At 41.3% G+C, this 18,504-nt stretch overlaps 2 protein-coding genes across 5 annotated transcripts in view; one reads left to right on the top strand and one right to left on the bottom strand.

Moving 5' to 3' along the window:
• The window catches only part of rft1 (RFT1 homolog), a 21,264-nt gene extending 16,320 nt beyond the window's left edge, over positions 1–4,944 (bottom strand). For both annotated transcript variants that reach the window (XR_009654568.1, XM_060919622.1), the window contains exons 1-6: positions 4,681–4,944; positions 4,489–4,574; positions 4,278–4,397; positions 2,003–2,192; positions 1,804–1,905; positions 1,229–1,363 (exon numbers count right to left, since the gene is read on the bottom strand). Coding sequence is in view for 1 of the 2 variants with exons in the window: in XM_060919622.1 (XP_060775605.1) it covers positions 1,229–1,363; positions 1,804–1,905; positions 2,003–2,192; positions 4,278–4,397; positions 4,489–4,574; positions 4,681–4,743 (696 nt within the window). In the remaining variant the exon portion in view is untranslated. The remainder of the gene's footprint in view (positions 1–1,228; positions 1,364–1,803; positions 1,906–2,002; positions 2,193–4,277; positions 4,398–4,488; positions 4,575–4,680) is intronic.
• c4h1orf74 (chromosome 4 C1orf74 homolog) lies at positions 4,365–18,504 on the top strand. 3 transcript variants are annotated; one of them, XM_060919625.1, is made up of 2 exons: positions 4,365–4,420; positions 16,856–18,504. In XM_060919625.1, exon 2 carries the CDS (start codon positions 16,899–16,901, stop codon positions 17,691–17,693), a length of 795 nt encoding a protein of 264 aa, XP_060775608.1. In that variant the 5' UTR covers positions 4,365–4,420; positions 16,856–16,898; the 3' UTR covers positions 17,694–18,504. The 3 variants fall into 3 exon arrangements, with proteins under 3 accessions (XP_060775608.1, XP_060775609.1, XP_060775607.1); XM_060919626.1 differs by lacking the exon at positions 4,365–4,420 and adding an exon at positions 13,343–13,663 and having other exon boundaries at positions 16,873–18,504; XM_060919624.1 differs by lacking the exon at positions 4,365–4,420 and adding an exon at positions 13,344–13,663.

Here is an 18,504-nt window from a genome sequence, read left to right as displayed (position 1 = left end):
AAATCTGACACTGATATCTGGGATGAAATCTGTGACTGTGTCAGATTTTCAATGGAAATGTCTCAGACTGGATCAAAGCCAAAGTCTAGACATGTTTGATACTGAATGTGAGCGCACAAACTCAACGGCTCAAATTCAAAAAGAAAAAAATTAACTGAGTAAATTAGCCTCAGGAGCCTAAATGAAAGAAGAACCATAGCCTTAGACAGAAATGGCAGTGTGGGATGCAAATAAAAATAAAGATGTTATTGTTCTAGTTTGGTCAGTAGTTATTTTTCATTTACCTAAGGCTCATCATCTACATGTCACACCCACTTGCACAAATTGACAAAATGGGCATGATTGTCTGTTTTAACGCCATGATTTTAGTTTAAATTGAGTGCAAGTACATTGATAAGTACTCTTAAATCAGGGTTGGTCATATTTCCCAGTCAACGGCTTATTTCCCGGATGGCATCCGATATATGATTTCCTGTACAAAAAAAAATTTTTTAAATAATTATAGTAGTAAAAGAGACGTTCAAAAAAATATCAAAGACTGAACTGGAAAAGGGAAAAAAAATAACATAATGAAGGGGAGCACTATAAAGATATGTAAGGAATGTGGGTAAATTTAAGAAAATTAGAGGAGATAATGAAAGAAGAAAAAAGTCAGGGGATACTTTTCTTGGGGCAAATTTGATCAGATACGACGGTTTAACACATAAGCCAAGTACACGCGATGTGAACGGTAAGATGGCGGCCAGATGGCTTCACTTGTCTTTTCAGCAGGGAATAGGCTATGAGCTCTCCAGATTTTATATAGAGCTCAGTGGTCTTTACTGTCATCTGCTACAGCGTGGTCACGTGGTCCTCCTTAGCCAATTAAAACGTGAGAATCGTTCAACAAATATGGTGTCGCTTTTGGTCATGTTAGACCCGAATTGAAGACAATTTTGTGGTGGAATAATTGGATTTGCAGCAAATTATGGGCCAGCGGAGACGATATTAAATCGCTTGAACATTAAAAGGCAACTTTTTATTTTTTTCTGGGATCGAGTAGCCGGCGCAGACCGTCTGTGTAGGCGGAGAAAATTGCCGGTCGCTAGCGCTTATGGACATCACTGGGTTCTAGCATTCCTTCTCAGAGCCTTTCATCGTAAAAAATATTCTTAATTGGAAAAACAATATACATTTTAACATAAAAGTCCATTTAGAATTATTTCAGAGGTCAGAAAATAACTCTCACCTGTCTGTGAACTCTGGTGGGCAGCAGCTCTGAAATGTGGCGCAGTGGAAAGAACTTCTTCTCTGCTTCCTCAGAACCCAGGAAGTGAATGAAGTAGACAGTGTAGCAAAGACACAAGAACGCTGCATACACACACTAAACACACAAACAAGGATAAAGATGCAACAAGCTAGAGGGGACACACACACACACACACACACACATATAGACACACAACAGGTCATAAGTATTTGGAGAGTGGCACACTTTTCATCATTTTGCCTGTGTACACCACCACAGTGGATTTGAAATAAAGCAATCAAGACGTGATTGAAGTGTAGACTTTCAGCTTTAATTCAAGGGGTTTAAAAATATTGTAATTCCTCAATGGTTAATGCAATCACTTTTTTTTTAATAGTCCCTCCATTTTTACAGGTTCAAAAGTAACTGGACAAACTAACATAAGTCTACACTTCAATCACATATTGATGGCTTCATTTGAAATCCATTATGGTGGTGTACACAGGCAAAATGACAAAAATTGTGTCACTGTACAAATACCTATGGCCCTGATTGTATGTATTGTATACTCATACCTGGGCAGCAGAAAATATATAGAGACCCCACTGAGGAGCAGAGACCACCATAATCACGGTGACAAGACACTTAGCAATTATTGCTAGACTTTCTGCAATCACCTATTGAGAATACAATAAATGTAATCAGACAGATGCTAATTTATTTATATGTTAACCTTACCTACACAATAAACTATTTAAATGCTTTCTTATTTACCTTTAAGCGAACAAGCATATGAGCATGAGCAAGAACCCACAGAGGCTCAGCGAGCAACTCGGTTAGAGCAGCCATGCAGAAGATTCCCACAGCAGGTCCGTAATGTGGGACAGTCTGAGGATCTGGAGCCTGGAGTAACCACAGCCACACACACACCAGTAACACACCCCAAAGACAGCCAAGTGGCAACCTGACGAGCAGGAAGAGTGGGAGGGTCACAGGGTCAGTTTCATATGTTCTCCCTGTAGGTTTCCTCTGGATTCTCTGGTTTCTTCCTACCTCCCAAAAATATGTCAGAAGCCGGACTGGTTACACTAAATTGCCCCTAGGTGTGAATGAGTGTGTGAATGTGTGTGTCCATTGTGTATGGTGCCCTGAGATGGACTGGCATCCCAGCCAGGGTGTATTCCTGCCTCACAAGTGTTCCCAGTATAGCCTCTGGCCCCACCACAACCCCGACCAGAATAAAGAGATTACTGAAGATGAACGACTGTTTAAAGTGTACCAGTATTGGTCATGCTTACAACATTAATCGTGCTTTACAGTATGTATTACTTATAGACAAAAGACGCACACATTCAGTCAAACAAACACCATAAAAGCACTTTTGTGGGCAATTTTATTCCGTGAATTACCTGCGGAGGCAGAACCACGGGGAGCAGCCATTGCCGGTCGGAAATGACGTACAGTCGTTGATTCCGGGTTATCGGGTGCAAGTAAACAAGCAGTGTTCTGTGGGTTGAGATTCCCAGTCAAGTAACTTCAGAACACGTTGAATAAATATAGATCTAATACCTGTAATAGATCTTTATGGCACATATCTATTATTTCATGGTATTATGTGCAAGTAGATTTGGTTGTACTTTGGGGTCGAGAGCTTTACCGGCAAAGCTCGGCGGGTTTAAAATGAGTAGGTCAGGTATTGAGATAAATATTTTTGTGAGGTTTTTTTTATCATACAAACATGATAAACATATTGACAGAAACTTTATACTTTACACTTTCCTATGTGCCCACTGCCAAATAATATTATAGCTTTTAAATTACCTAAATTAGATGAAACATGGCAGCATGGTGGTGTAGTGGTTAGCACTGTCGCCTCACAGCAAGAAAGTCCTGGGTTCGAGCCCAGTGGCCAACAAGGGCCTTTCTGTGTGGAGTTTGCATGTTCTCCCCGTGTCTGCATGGGTTTTCCCCACAGTCCAAAGACATGCAGTTTAGGCTAACTGGTGGCTCTAAATTGACCGTAGGTGTGAATGTGAGTGTGAATGGTTGTGTGTCTATGTGTCAGCCCTGTGATGACCTGGCGACTTGTCCAGGGTGTACCCCGCTTCTCACCCATAGTCAGCTGGGATAGGCTCCAGCTTGCCTGCGACCCTGTAGGACAGGATAAAGTGGCTACAGATAATAATGGATGGAAAGATGAAACATAAAACTTGTCACCTTAAGACTACTCACAGTCCCTGTGTCCAAAATCGCTCCCTACTCACTATACAGGGCACTATATTAGTGAGGATGCCATTTTGTAGTGCTGTCTGAAACGATAGTGAGGATTATTACACCCTATATAGTGCACTCACAGGGAATAAGGAACAAGTGAGTGATTTCAGACACATGGATGGTAACGGCATGATAATCATTTTCACTCTTTCAGTTTCGATTGGTTTCTCTTTCGTGGTGGGAATGCCCACCGTAAACAAGATAAAATGTGTCTGACATCCCATTAGGGATTAGGGAATATAGGGATATATTTGGGCTATTTGGAGGTAAAACTTGTTGTGAGATGGCGCGGATTTTATGCATTTCGGATGATTTATTTTATGATTCAGGACAGCGATTCAGTTCAATCTTGAGAACTGCGACACTGATGATGAACGGTGCCTTATTTATTAATTAATTAATTATTTTTTTACTTCGACTTGATCCAGCCAAAGATCAGCTCGAGTAAGTGTAAATATTTCTTCTATTTCTTACAAGCAGATCGGTTGATAACGTGTTATCTTAGACTTTGCAACACGGGGTCAGTGGCCAGTCCACTGCAGCCCAGACAATCGGACAAACCAATGACTGTGCGTCACTACCGGTGCCGGAACAGCCCCTGAAGGAGGCAACATGTCGCTGACCATGCCTGACTGGCGGAACAGTGACCTAAAACTCGTGTGTACTTGACAAGAGCTTATGACGAACTGGTATCATACGTGATCTTTTGAAATAGCTAGTAATTAAAATTCACTACAGGTACACTTTAATGAACCGGAAAGGGGAGTCTGCTTACGTAAGCCATAGCAGGTTGATAACCTGTCTCCAATTACGCCCCGCCCCTTCTCCGCTTAGACACGCCCTCCTGAACGCCTCTCTGGAAAGGAAAACCAGTGTGGAGTACAGCAGCATCATCCTGCAACACAAACAAGCACTGCTGTGAGTATCACAACAAATATTCGCACCCTAAAATAACAAGAACATGCCATGTCATAAGATCGACATACCGGACGTTGACCACGCCTATTAACTCCTTCGACATGAAGCGCAGTGTGAACGCGTTCAGAAAGAAAGTAAGCACCCGGAACATAACCTTAATAAAACATGAAGCCAAAGGCACGAGTCACATTAACTCATAGCCACTGGCATGCAGTTGTGTATCTAGAGATGTTGACACACAAATCAGGACAGAAACATACCTGAAGCAGGACGTTGTACGATGCCAGAGTCGATGCACTCTTGAGGACGTCTTCGGACCCCATGATGATCCAGTCAGTTCACACCTCTCAAATAAAGAGCAGCCAAGAAACTTCAGTTATATAAACCTTTCATGAAGGACACGAATAATAAACATCTTTGTTTTTCCACACATTACGATATACACTGTAAAACCAGTAAGGAATATCTGAACGCATAGAGAACTCTCATAATACTGTACACATGCTGGAAAAAAAAATCAATGACTACGTTATTTAGCAAAATACGCTTTACTTCCTGATTAAACCCTTTCATAATAAAAGTCACGAGACGCCTTAAGTGGGACTGAAAGGTAGTTTATAAAACATTACAAATGTCGGATTTGTCAATATTATTTGTCAGCAGAGCCGGCCCGTGGCATAGGCAATATAGGCAAATGCTAAGGGCGCTGCGTCCATCCAGGGGCGCAGAAACGGGGGGAGAAAAATTATGACTTCCACTATTCTGAAAACGAGTCAGCATTATAATGTCTTAGCCTAATTTATTTGTACAGCAAAGCATGTAGTCAGGGTGCGATTTGTCAAAAAAAGCGGGGTGTGGTGGTGGTTGTTAATCATGAAACAATAAGCGCTCAAGTGCGCATCCGCAGCTAACCACGTAATAGCCTAAGTGTTGTTGGCTAAAGAGTGTTTTTGCATAACGTAGATAACTGACATAGATCTGTTGCTTGTTTTGAATACGGCTGCACTTGGAGCAGTCTGTCGGTGTCGTTGAGCAGTCTGGGCTGAAGTAAAGGTCTTTTATGCACCGAACACGTTTCGCAGCGAGATATTCCAGTGGTGCCTGGCACGTTTTTTTTTAAATAAAACAAAGTTGCTTTGTTGATCTGTGTTCTCATTAAAATGACAGTTTAGCAGCTCATTCAAGCAACCATGTTGCGAAGAGCTTCCTGGAGGAAAATATAATAAACGCGTTGAAAACAAGAAACAATCTCAGTGCGTCAAGACTGCAGGGAAACGAAACAAGCACTCAGATGTTACCAGCGCCGGCGATTGCCAGAGCGCAAAGTGTGCCCACGGGCGCCAAGGGCGACCAAAACCCCACCAAAAAGGAGGGATGGAGTTATTGAATGGAGATGTTACCAAGTCCATCAGTGGTGTACAGTGTTTTCAACCACTGTGCTGCCGAACTCTAGTACCGCGGAACACTAGTGTGCCGTGAGATCACCAAGTGTACCGTGGAAAATTATAGAATGACTGTATATTGTAAATATTGGCAACAGCGTTTTAGTTTCAGTCAACATTTTCTATTGGTGATGTGCCTTGAGATTTTTTCATTGAAAAAAATGCGCCCTGGCTCAAAAAGGTTGAAAACCTTTTTTACAACACTGTGACAGTAGCTTCTGCTGAAAGAAGCTTTTCAAAATTAAAACTGCTGAAGACATAGCTACTTAAGGTCAACAATGAGTCAAGAACGTCTGAATGGGCTTGCTCTAATGAGCATCAACCAAGAGATCTCAAGAGAAATATCATTTGATGATATTATCAAGGAATTGGCCATTAGGAAGACCAGACGAGTCCCATTGTAATGTTACTTCAATAACAAAGTACCCATAATAGCACTTTTGTTTGAAAATACAGCCCATTGATGTCCTAACAGGGTGCTTAAGTTTGCACAATTTAGAATTGTAGAATTTTTTATTCATTTAATTTGTTAATTCTTCAGAGATGACTTAACTTTTAATAGCAAAAAATAAACTAAAAATAATTTCTTGTTTATTGTCCATGCACTACACTTTGAACAGGGTGCGGAAGAGTTTTTGCCCATTATATGGAGATATGTATTGAATTTGTGTGGTCATTTTACTTTGTGACACTTTATGTGAATAATGATAACAATCATAACAATAATGAAAAAGATAAAAATGACTTCTTGTTTATTGTCCATGCACCTTACATTGTTTAATAGTAATAGAATAGAGTGATTAGATTAAAGTGTGGGCGGCACGGTGGTGTAGTGGTTAGCGCTGTCGCCTCACAGCAAGAAGGTCCTGGGTTCGAGCCCCGGGGCCGGCGAGGGCCTTTCTGTGCGGAGTTTGCATGTTCTCCCCGTGTCCGCGTGGGTTTCCCCCACAGTCCAAAGACATGCAGGTTAGGTTAACTGGTGACTCTAAATTGACCGTAGGTGTGAATGTGAGTGTGAATGGTTGTCTGTGTCTATGTGTCAGCCCTGTGATGACCTGGCAACTTGTCCAGGGTGTACCCCGCCTTTCGCCCATAGTCAGCTGGGATAGGCTCCAGCTTGCCTGCGACCCTGTAGAAGGATAAAGCGGCTAGAGATAATGAGATGAGATGAATGAGATTAAAGTGTTATTTAGATGTTATTAGAGGGTTTTTTTTTTCTGGGGGGGGCGCCAAAACTCAATCTCGCCTAGGGCAGCCAAAGACCTAGAGCCGGCCCTGTTTGTCAGATATAAAATGCAGACGCTGATATAGGATTAGTTGTGCTTATCGAATGGTGTGATACTTTTATTTTGACGTTTCGTGTGAACAAAATTGCGGCGCACAGTTGAAAAACATTTATTTAGCTTTTGCCATAGGAAGATCTATATATATACGGTATGTACATACATCATGGCATGGGAAACCACAACAGCTTGCGCCAATTACAGTGGCCCCATTGTACCGAATCTGCATGTCTTTAAACTGTGGGGGAAACTGGAGCACCCAGAGGAAACCCACGCAGACACGGGGAGAACATGCAAACTCCACACAGAAAGGCCCCTGTCGGCCGTGAGGTTCGAACCCATGGCTGAATCACAAACGGCGTATGCCATTCCAGAACAAAAAATTGCTGTGGCAAAAAGAATAACTAACAATTTGGCAGTATATACAGGAGAACTAGTAGCAATATGGTTGGCATTACACTGGGTGGAAGATCACAAACCAAGCAAGGTAGATTGCATCTGATTCAAGGCTCAGCACTAACAAGCCTCAAAAATGGACAGTCTGAGTCAAGGCAAGACATTGTATATGAACTCATGCAAATGGGAAATAATCTGGTCAGATCTGGAATCAATTTGTCATTTACATGGGTGCCAGCTCACAGAGGTGTAAGAGGAAATGAGATGGCAGACAAGTTTGCTAAGCAAGCAACAAAGAAATCCACATTCATATTACAAACAGCAAGGCAGAAATCAAAAGCATAGTTAAAACTAAAGTCACTGACAAATGGCAACACCTTTGGAACACTGGGCATACTAGACGTCATTATTATAATATCCAAAATAAAGTTGGAAGAGGAGCAAGAAGAGGATGTATTTTCAAGGACACGCTTTGGTCATACAGCACACTATTTATGATAAAGAAACATGTTGATGGGACCTGTGAGTGTAGTGATAGCCAGGAGACCATAGAACATGTGGGACATTCCACCGAATGGGTGCCATTTACTTGTTGTACCACTCCCAAATTAAACTTAATTTGTTATATCTTTTCAACACTGATTATAATTACACACATATTTAACTATTCAAAATGTGTATTGGTCAACCTCAGGCTACGTTACAAGGTTTGGAAGTCAAAGATGGCTGCATTTTTTTCAGTCCTGTTACCAAAACTCCGAAAGTAACAGGACTGAGTTTTTAGCCTAGGATTAGCTAATACATGGAATTAAGCCAGCGGCACAGTGGTGTAGTGGTTAGTGCTGTCGCCTCACAGCAAGAAGGTCCGGGTTCGAGCCCCGTGGCCGGCAAGGGCCTTTCTGTGTGGAGTTTGCATGTTCTCCCCGTGTCCGCGTGGGTTTCCTCCGGGTGCTCCGGTTTCCCCCACAGTCCAAAGACATGCAGGTTAGGTTAACTGGTGACTCTAAATTGACCATAGGTGTGAATGTGAGTGTGAATGGTTGTCTGTGTCTATGTGTCAGCCCTGTGATGACCTGGCGACTTGTCCAGGGTGTACCCCGCCTTTCGCCCGTAGTCAGCTGGGATAGGCTCCAGCTTGCCTGCGACCCTGTAGAACAGGATAAAGCGGCTAGAGATAATGAGATGAGATGAGATGGAATTAAGCCACATGGCGTCATCGCTAATAGCATGACCACACTTAGCACATTCTAGTGATTTACCAAAAATCTGTATTTTTTAAAATAAATATAAGAAATAATTTAAGTAACAGGACAGTATGTTGACATTGAACTTATCAGTCAAAGTTAAAAAATCATCAAATATACAGAAAAGTAAATGAGAGAACTAACTTTTGGTCTTCCCATGGCCTTCAGAAGACACAACTGATGTAACTTCCTGTTGAGCATGTGATTTATGGAATGTCCCAAATTTGTCAGATGGGGTAATATGTTTGTGTAACAGGACTGAGTGAAAACCTAGGGACATGACTAAAATGTGTATTTTACCTAAGATATTGTGGATTTCTTATGAAAAAAATATATTTAAACCATGGATAGGATATGGAGTCACACAACAGTGCAAAAGAAATACTGTTTCTGAAGGATTTTAATCATAATATTTCATAGTTAAGTATAAAGTTAGAGTGCGGGGACAGGTAACACATGCTATTTTTCAGTGTTTTAGGTTGTTTTTATTAATCCTTACAATTATATATCTTAAATTTGAAATCAGATCAATGTGCAGGACATTCTGCGTAATATATTTTAAAGTACATTTTTATGTGCATTTATACATTTTGGAGGGACGGAAATGGCACCTATTCGGTGGAATGGCTCATGTACTTATACAGTGTCCTAAATACCACCTAGAGAGACAAAGATTAATTGACCAACTAAAGGAAAAACAAATCCAGTTCAGTCTACAGAGCATACTACAGTTAAACACAGGAGAAGTCTGTTTCAACCACTTATGTAGTTTCCTGAAAAACACAGGACTGATGAATAGAATTTAGGTTTTTTTTTTAATTTTGTTGTAAACTCCTGATTCACACTCCAGTCCAGATGGTGGCGGTAATGCTCCATATAAACTGGCTGCCAACCGCCATTAAACCAGAAGAAGAAACGACTCCCAACACAGGCGCTGTGCTGTCAGTGCCTGTATGTGTTCTCCAAGTCGAAATGCCACTTATGCCCCTTTTCCACCAAAGCAGTTCCAGGGCTGGAAGCAACTGTAGGCTAATTACTGGGTGAATATGAAGGGTCAAACAGACAATCATCCAGTTAAAGCAATAAGTCAGCCAAGCTGGGAGAGAGAGGTGGCAAAACTGTCAAGCTATGGATGGTCAGGTGACACTAGCGAAGGAACCGTCAATACATGACAAAGGCTTCTGTCCTGTTGTATTGTGGCCCACTGTTCCTTTGTGGCAGCTGGAGGTACCCAAAGTTTATTTGGAGCTACTTGAACTAAAAGCAGAGAGTAAATCTAGAGATTTAATTAGTGCATTTCACATCCAGGTAGCATATGGAATCAATTTTGTGCCAAAATGTTCATACAATACTTTTGAAATATCAAACAAAAACGACAAATCAAAATACAAAAAAAAGTCAATTTTTTTAGACTGGCAAATTATTCGTGTAATCGTGCAAAATATCACTCTCTATTACTCTTCAGAAACCTTTTATTTTCGTTCCGCGTCTTTCTCAGTTTTGCTTGACGTAATTTATTTTGGTTGCGATTCCAGCTCTCTCGTTTGCGCTCCCTGACTTTTTGCTTGCAGTTTTGGCACAAACTTCACGTGTGGGCGGGCTGTCCAGGAATGCATTCCCATTGGCTAACTTGTGTTTGACTGACAGGTACGCTCAGCCATTTCCTACTCGGATTCTGGCGGACTGTTTGGCGAGTGACCGATCCATTGACGGTAAACAAGGATCGAGTGGACTTCAGTGGCGACTATGATACTGAATTAATTCAACAAAGTGTAAATTCAGTATCTAACGCTACGTTCACACTGCAAGGCTTAATGCTCAATTCCGATTTTTTTGTGAAATCCGATTTTTTTGTGAGGTCGTTCACATTAACAAATATATGCGACTTGTATGTGATCCTCAGTATGAACGAAAAGCGACCTAAAAGTGTTCCGCATGCGCATTGCAGGATACGACGACGTCACACGCAGTGAGCATAGCCAGTGTTTACGGAAGTAAAACCGCCCGGTTGCGGTATGACCCATCCAATCTAGCTTGAATAGCTGCATCCCCCCAAATGGAAATCAGCTCCCTAACCTCTGCGTCCTTCCATTGAGAAGATTCAGAACCTTCACAGCCCGAAGCGTCCCTCGCATTGATGTCATGCGCAGGGGCGCAGATACGTTTTTTGAACTGGGAGGGACAAAAAACTGGGGGGGACAAAGCTGCCAGCAAACCAACCCCAACCCCGATATGCCTGTCAAACTTGTTGTTAGTAACCATAGCAACCAAGCTCGAGCTCGCAACCTGTGCAGTCTGCGCAGCTCAACCAACCGAATATCAGTCTTTGTTTTGTTTTATGTGAGTTGTTGCAACTATGTATACACTGCTGTGCACCTCAATAAACCAAATGGTAATTAGTCTTTTGATTTTTCCGTGAGGTTTGCCTTATGCAAAGAAAGACAGCATAGACGTTTTTTCCTCCCTATAAGTGTGTGTGTGTGGGGGGGGGGCCGAACGAAATGAATTTAAATCTGGGTGGGACAAATCCCACCCTTTATCTGCGCCCGTGATTATGCGTCATGTTGTTATAACTTTTTTTGAGAGACCCGCCGCCTACTTCAGCGCAGAATAGTGACGTTTGTGGCTTGTTGATGACGTGTAAGTCGGATGAATGCGACCTGGCGGTTCAGACTGAAGTCGCATATGAAAAGAGCGGATAGGAATCGGAATTAGGACCACATATCCAAACGGCCTGGGTCTGATTTGAAAAAATCGGATCTGTGTCGTTCATATTGTCAATAAAAGATCGGATACAGGTCACATATGGGCGAAAAGATCGGATTTGAGTCACTTCAGCCTGCAGTGTGAACGTAGCCATAGTCGCCACTGAAGTCCACTCGATCCTTGTTTACCGTCAATGGATCGGTCACTCGCCAAACAGTCCGCCAGAATCCGAGTAGGAAATGGCTGAGCGTAGCTGTCAGTCAAACACAAGTTAGCCAATGGGAATGCACTCCTGGACAGCCCGCCCACACGTGAAGTTTGTGCCAAAACTGCAAGCAAAAAGTCAGGGAGCGCAAACGAGAAAGCTGGAATCGCAACCAAAATAAATTACATCAAACAAAACTGAGAAAGACGCGGAACGAAAATAAAAGGTTTCTGAAGAGTAATCGACTGATATTTTGCACGATTACACGAATAATTTGTTTGCCAGTCTAAAAAAATGTACTTTTTTTTTGTATTTTGATTTGTCGTTTTTGTTTGATATTTCAAAAGCATTGTATGAACATTTTGGCACAAAATTGATTCCATAGTAGCAGAGAGATGTCAAGACCACATTTTAACTTGGACAAAACTTTTATTTATCCCCGAAGGGCAATTAGAAGGGCGAAGAGCGGTACATTAAAAGAGCAAGAAAATAAAATCACAAAAAGAATAAAAATCACAAAAATGGGTGGGCAAAAACAACAACAAAAAAACCCACCACCGTATTATGTACAATATACAATGGCAGGCCTGTTGCCAGTAACAAAGTAAAAAAAAAAAAAAGGGGCAGCAGATAAAATATGGCAAATAAATAAAATGACACGTGGATAAAATTAAAATGACAATATGATAAGAGTGACATTGTAGTTAAAGTGACAAGGTGATATTGTAATATTGCACATCAGGACATGTGATATTGCACTAGAGTATTGTACAGAAGACTTAACTTATTGTAACTGTCTTAGACTTCTTAGAGTTCAGGAGGAGAATAACACTTGGAACAAAGGTTGCTCTCCTCCTCTGGGTCTTACAGGCCGGACAGCGGAACCAGCGACCAGATGGCAGCTGCTCAAATGCCGGGAACAAAGCATGAGTCATGTCCTTAAGAATTTTAATCTTTACTGATGGGTCAAAGGACCCAGAAACAGATGCCACTGGTGCAGCTTTTATTGTCCAAGGGTGGAACATTAAATCATACAAGAGAATATCAGATTTTTTGAATGTGTTCACAGTAGAATTGTATGCTATTCTAATGGCAGTGCAGTGGGCAGCTCAGATAAATAATCAGAAAGTACTGGTGTGCAGTGACTCTGTGTCAGCCGTTAGTAGTATTGGGACAGGTTCATCCAGAAGTCAACAAGACCTCATTTATGGCATTGGGATGTGATGAGAAAAGGGATTGAGTTGTCAGTGATGTGGGTTCCCGCATATATAGGTATTCCAACAAATGAGAACGTGGATAGGCTAGTGAAAAAAGAAAACACAGACATCAGTATTAGTCTATCCAAAGCAGAGGGCAGGTGTATTGTCTGGAAACAAGTTAACCTAATATGGCAGCAGTGCTGGGAACAAGAGACTAAGGGGAGGCATTTATTCTCTTTAACTAATAGAGGGACTGATTCGGTAACCTGTAAAAGAAGAGGGTGGAAAAGGAAGGATGAAGTCATTATTTCTAGGTTGAGAATTGACCATACTTACCTCAATAATACTCTTTTCCTTTTAGGAAAACATCAGGATGGACTGTGCCTAGATTGTCAACAGTACAGCATGTTCTTATTGCCTGTTATAAAGACAAGAACTCCTTACAGAACTCAGGGAAGTGGGCATGAAAGAAGTGTCAGTGGGATCAATTTTAGAAATGGGGTCAACCGGGAAGGGAAAGTGTTGGCTTTTTAAATAGCTGAAGGACACTGGACTCAAGAGAATCTAATGCAATAATGGAATGATACTGAAGGTGGCAGCAATGCAACAAATTAGATGCCAGCTGCCATAAAACGCCATAGAAGAAGAAGAAGAAGCAGAAACGGCTCCCAAGTAAATATGTAATGTAGCTTACTGGTTGTAGAAAAGCTGTAGTAGCTGCTGTACAGAATGAGGTGAAAGAGAAGTTGTATCCCCTTAACTGTCTGGGTAAGTTATATAAGCACATTATAACATGCACTGTTAACAGGGGCGCAGATAGGATTTTTGAACTGGGGGGGACTGAGCTGTCAGCAAATGATTCCATTTTGTGTATATATGTATGTGTGCGTGTGTGTGTATATATATATATATATATATATATATATATATATATTACCGTTCAAAAGTTTGGGGTCACTTTGAAATGTCCTTATTTTTGAAAGAAAAGCACTGTTCTTTTCAGTGAAGATCACTTTAAACTAATCAGAAATCCACTCTATACATTGCTAATGTGGTAAATGACTATTCTAGCTGCAAATGTCTGGTTTTTGGTGCAATATCTCCATAGGTGTATAGAGGCCCATTTCCAGCAACTCTCACTCCAGTGTTCTAATGGTACAATGTGTTTGCTCATTGCCTCAGAAGGCTAATGGATGATTAGAAAACCCTTGTACAATCATGTTAGCACAGCTGAAAACAGTTTAGCTCTTTAGAGAAGCTATAAAACTGACCTTCCTTTGAGCAGATTGAGTTTCTGGAGCATCACATTTGTGGGGTCGATTAAATGCTCAAAATGGCCAGAAAAATGTCTCGACTATATTTTCTATTCGTTTTACAACTTATGGTGGTAAATAAAAGTGTGACTTTTCATGGAAAACACAAAATTGTCTGGGTGACCCCAAACTTTTGAACGGTAGTGTGTATACATGTTATTTCACCTCCCTCACTGCCATCACCAGGAACTACCTGCAGGCCAGGACAATGATAACATTTTAACATAGCCTATGGAAATCCAAAGTTTACACATTATCATCACGCACAGAAATTGCAAAACTAGTTTTAAAACCGCTAAGTTCCAACTGTTAACCATAGCGAGAGGCTGGGCTACGTGTGTGTGTGTGTAAAGTGTAAACCAGTGCATCCTGACTTTCTAACGATGCCTGTGTGTTGCGTGAGCGGCAGTCAGTCAACAACTCTTCGCAAAGTTTCCTTATGAAACAATATGCTCGCTGAAATTATGGCAGGGAACGCCAGATTAAACATTAAAACTGCCTTCTGAGCACTGTATCTACAGGCTACCACCGAAAGAAGGAGGCTACCAGAAAGGCATCTCTACTCCGTACGATTTTACTTTCACTACGACATTACTTTGAACAGACTATCAAAAAATTGCAAGGTGATATGATAAAGTAAGGCACAGTTTACTTACAATCGTTGTTTGTTTTTTTGAAAAAACGATGCAATCGTTTTCTGCCTTTTGGCACCCTTCATCATGCCGTGTTGGGGTCCTGAACTAGGAGGAGCTGTCCCTGATATGCCTGTCAAACTTGTTGTGGGTAACCATAGCAACCAAGCTCGAGCTCGCAACCTGTGCAGTCTGCGCAGTTGCAACTATGTCTGTACTGCTGTGCACCTCAATAAACCGAATGGTAATTAGTCTTTTGATTTTTCCGTGAGGTTTGCCTTATGCAAAGAAAGACAGCATAGACGTTTTTTCCTCCCTATAAGTGGAGGGGGGACCGAACGAGGTGAATTTAAATCTGGGTGGGACGAATCCCCCCTGTCCCCCCCTCTATCTGCGCCCGTGACTGTTAATGATTTTTATTCTGGATGTAATGTTCATTCATCTCTTCAGCAACTGCTTTATTCTGGTTAAGATGGTGGATCCAGAGTCTGTCCTGGGAACACTGGGCTAGAGGTCGGAATACACTTGGGATGGGACACCAAGCCATTGCAGGGCAGCATGCACAAACATTCCAGATGTATTTTTGTCCATGACATGTTGGAAGTGAGAGTGGGTGAGTGAGTGATGGATGGATGTCCTATAATGGACAGGTGTCCTATCCACGGTGTATTCCCACCCCCTGCCCAGTGTTCCCAGGATAGTCTCCAGACTCACTGGGACCCTAATCAGGATAAAGCCGTTACTGATGAGTGAATGTTCTGTGTTCATACTGTGAAAAGTCACTCAGCGAAACTCTTAATGTTGTACTATCCGAGGTCATAGAAATGTTATGTTATTTCCAGTTGCAAGGCATTCTGTGATAATGGCAGTGTAAGGAATAAAACATGATAGAGTATGTTGTTACAGGAAAATAATCAACATCAGGGTGGTGTAATGTGGCTTGATCTGAAGTGGAGTTACTGCTACCACACCAAAGTTGATTATTTTCTTATAACAGCATGTCCCAAAGTGGTTTATTCCTCTTGTACCACTTTTATTTGCCAACAATAACAATGTTTAATTTATGAATGAATGACACACGATACTTTGAACTGGGAATGTTTTTGAACATCCACATGACAATTCAGTTCTTGATGTCACAAACTTTGTAGCCACTATAAACGGTTCGTCCTTTTCCAGCCTCTCTTCTTTTTTTTAAGTTGATAAGGGGAAAAAAGCAGCTTATATTACCGAGAAACTGAAAAGCACAAAGTCTGTTAAATTGCTCCTGTGCAAATAAGCTATTAAAGTAAGCACATTAATATAAACATGTGAGTTGTCTTGGAGATGTCATTACCGTCACAAATTAATCAACACCTTTTGACTTATCAGATTCAAGTATTCAACACTGCTGTGGTGTAAAGGGCAGTTCTTCAGCAGAGAGGCCAAAATTATGAAATTATTAAGATTGCCTTAACTTGTCAGCTCTGTGATCTTGCTAAAGGATGGAATCCAAGGTAAAATGTACCGAAAACCATATTTAAAAATCATCACCCCAATTCTAGCGCTGTTGCTTCAGAGAAATCTTAGTTTGAATTTTAAGAAATGAAAGGTCAGTTTTTTCTGACGTATTTACTTTTCTTTCCCTATAAAAGACTGTGTTCAGAGTTAAACAGCCAATTTTTCTGTGCTTTTTTTTTTTTTTTTAGGGTCAAAAGATATCCCGTACAGTGTGAAATTTTAGTTTAACACCATTATCTTGAGTACTACAACTAAAAAAAAAAAGTTACATTTTTGCTGTGAATTCCGTTACCAAAGAACTACCCTAAACTACTATTAAAACTGGCTATTCTGCTTTGTAAAAAAAAAATATATGTAACACACCAAAAGCAAAGAAAAAACTGCTAACAGAAAATATATTATCCACATGAATATTAACACTGTATGGTGCTTCATACCATATAAACTATGCTATAGGCTTATGATTATGAAATGTTGATTTTTGCTCCACTCCTAACTCAGATGTTGTCTTTTAGCTTATTTGTGTTTATAGCCCAGTTATAGGAAGACAAAGGGAAAATGCTGGTATCAGCAGATGTTTTCATCTCAACAGCCCAGAGGTTTCTCAGCTGTGGGAAGAAGAAGAGACAAATTCCTCATTCATCATGTCTTGATATGGCTGTGCAAATCATCGCTGTTGATCTGGGCCTTAAACCAGCTGTTCTGTATGACCTTAACGGTGCATGTGCAGAACAGATCCACCAATACGTCGGCTCACTGCAGGAGGAAGGAGTACTGACCACAACACTCCGAATATTCTCCATCAATGGAAGCTGTCTTGTTGTGAACTCTAATCTGATGAAGGAACATTTGAGTGAAGTGCTTAAGAAAAAGAGCCTCCTCACTGTCGATGTCTGTCCGTGGAAGGAGCAGCCATCTCTGATTGTCATGGATAGTAGCACCAAGCGTATGGTCAAAGACATGCTGGACTTTTTTATGGAGGAAGAGGACCAGCATCTGTCAGTCAGTGTAGTGGGAGAGGAGCTGTATGACCGGTGGAACTTGTGCACACTTTTTGGGATCCTCTTGGGCTATCCTGCTTCGTACTGGTTTGATCAAGCACAGAGCTTTGAGAACTGTCTGAGTATGATCCCACTGGTGGTAAATAAGGTTTGGGTTTGCTGGCCAGTATGCGATACAAAACACAGCAGTTGTCTTTACTCATTCAGTGTCCCTGAAGTGTTGTGGGCAGAAGCCAACACCTACATAGAAAACTGGGTGGAGCATTTGAGAAGCCAATTTTGCAAACAGACAATTTTGACTGAACTCAGAATTTTAAAGGAAACGGTCATTTTGCCCACTGTAGCCCTGTGAGTGCTTGTGCTTTTATAAGGTTTTAGTGCCTTGTTTGTGTTCACCGTAGTGCTGATGTGAGGGAAAACTCTTACATGTTAAAACAGACTGGCAGATGCATTCTTGATTTAGATTTTTTATTTATTTTTTTAAGTATAATGCACTGCTGTGTTCATGATGTGTTTCTCCTCACGTCATTTTTTTTTTTTTTTTTTTTGGGGGGGGGGGAGTTTTATCAAGTAAATAATTCACTTTGTTCAACTCCTGTTACTGTGTTTCACATGTGCTTTCTCAATCACTGTGGATGTTCTTATGTGTCTGGAAAATGTCAGCCCAAATAATGGGGTGTTTACACAGAGGCTACATCCACACGACAACGGCAACAAGATTTTATTTAAAAAAATATCGCGCCCACATGGGCAACGGATCAGTAAAATATCAGGTACATATGGCAACGCAACGCTTGCTGAAAACGATCCAATACACATGCCACACCTCTACGTGTGCTGTAAGATGGTCCCATCGGAGACACCACAACAATAGAAGTAGGACGCATGCGCATAAACCCCTTCTTCTACCCGGCGTGAAGCACTCACAGGAACAAACACACAACAACAAGAAGAAGATGGCTGCGACTACGTGAGGAAATCATGCCTTCTGTGTGTACAAATTAGTTTTATTAGTGTGCATAGTTTTATATAACTCCTCTCCTCTCATTATCTCTAGCCGCTTTATCCTGTCCTACAGGGTCGCAGGCAAGCTGGAGCCTATCCCAGCTGACTACGGGCGAAAGGCGGGGTACACCCTGGACAAGTCGCCAGGTCATCACAGG

Source organism: Neoarius graeffei, chromosome 4 (assembly GCF_027579695.1).
Source record: "Neoarius graeffei isolate fNeoGra1 chromosome 4, fNeoGra1.pri, whole genome shotgun sequence".
NCBI lineage: Eukaryota > Metazoa > Chordata > Actinopteri > Siluriformes > Ariidae > Neoarius > Neoarius graeffei.
The sequence above is the reverse complement of the archived record's forward strand: the minus strand, read 5'-3'. Positions and strand labels throughout refer to the sequence as shown.

Coding starts and splice junctions, on each gene's coding strand:
- c4h1orf74 (XM_060919625.1), top strand. CDS start 16,899: ATGCTGGTATCAGCAGATGTTTTCATCTCAACAGCCCAGAGGTTTCTC.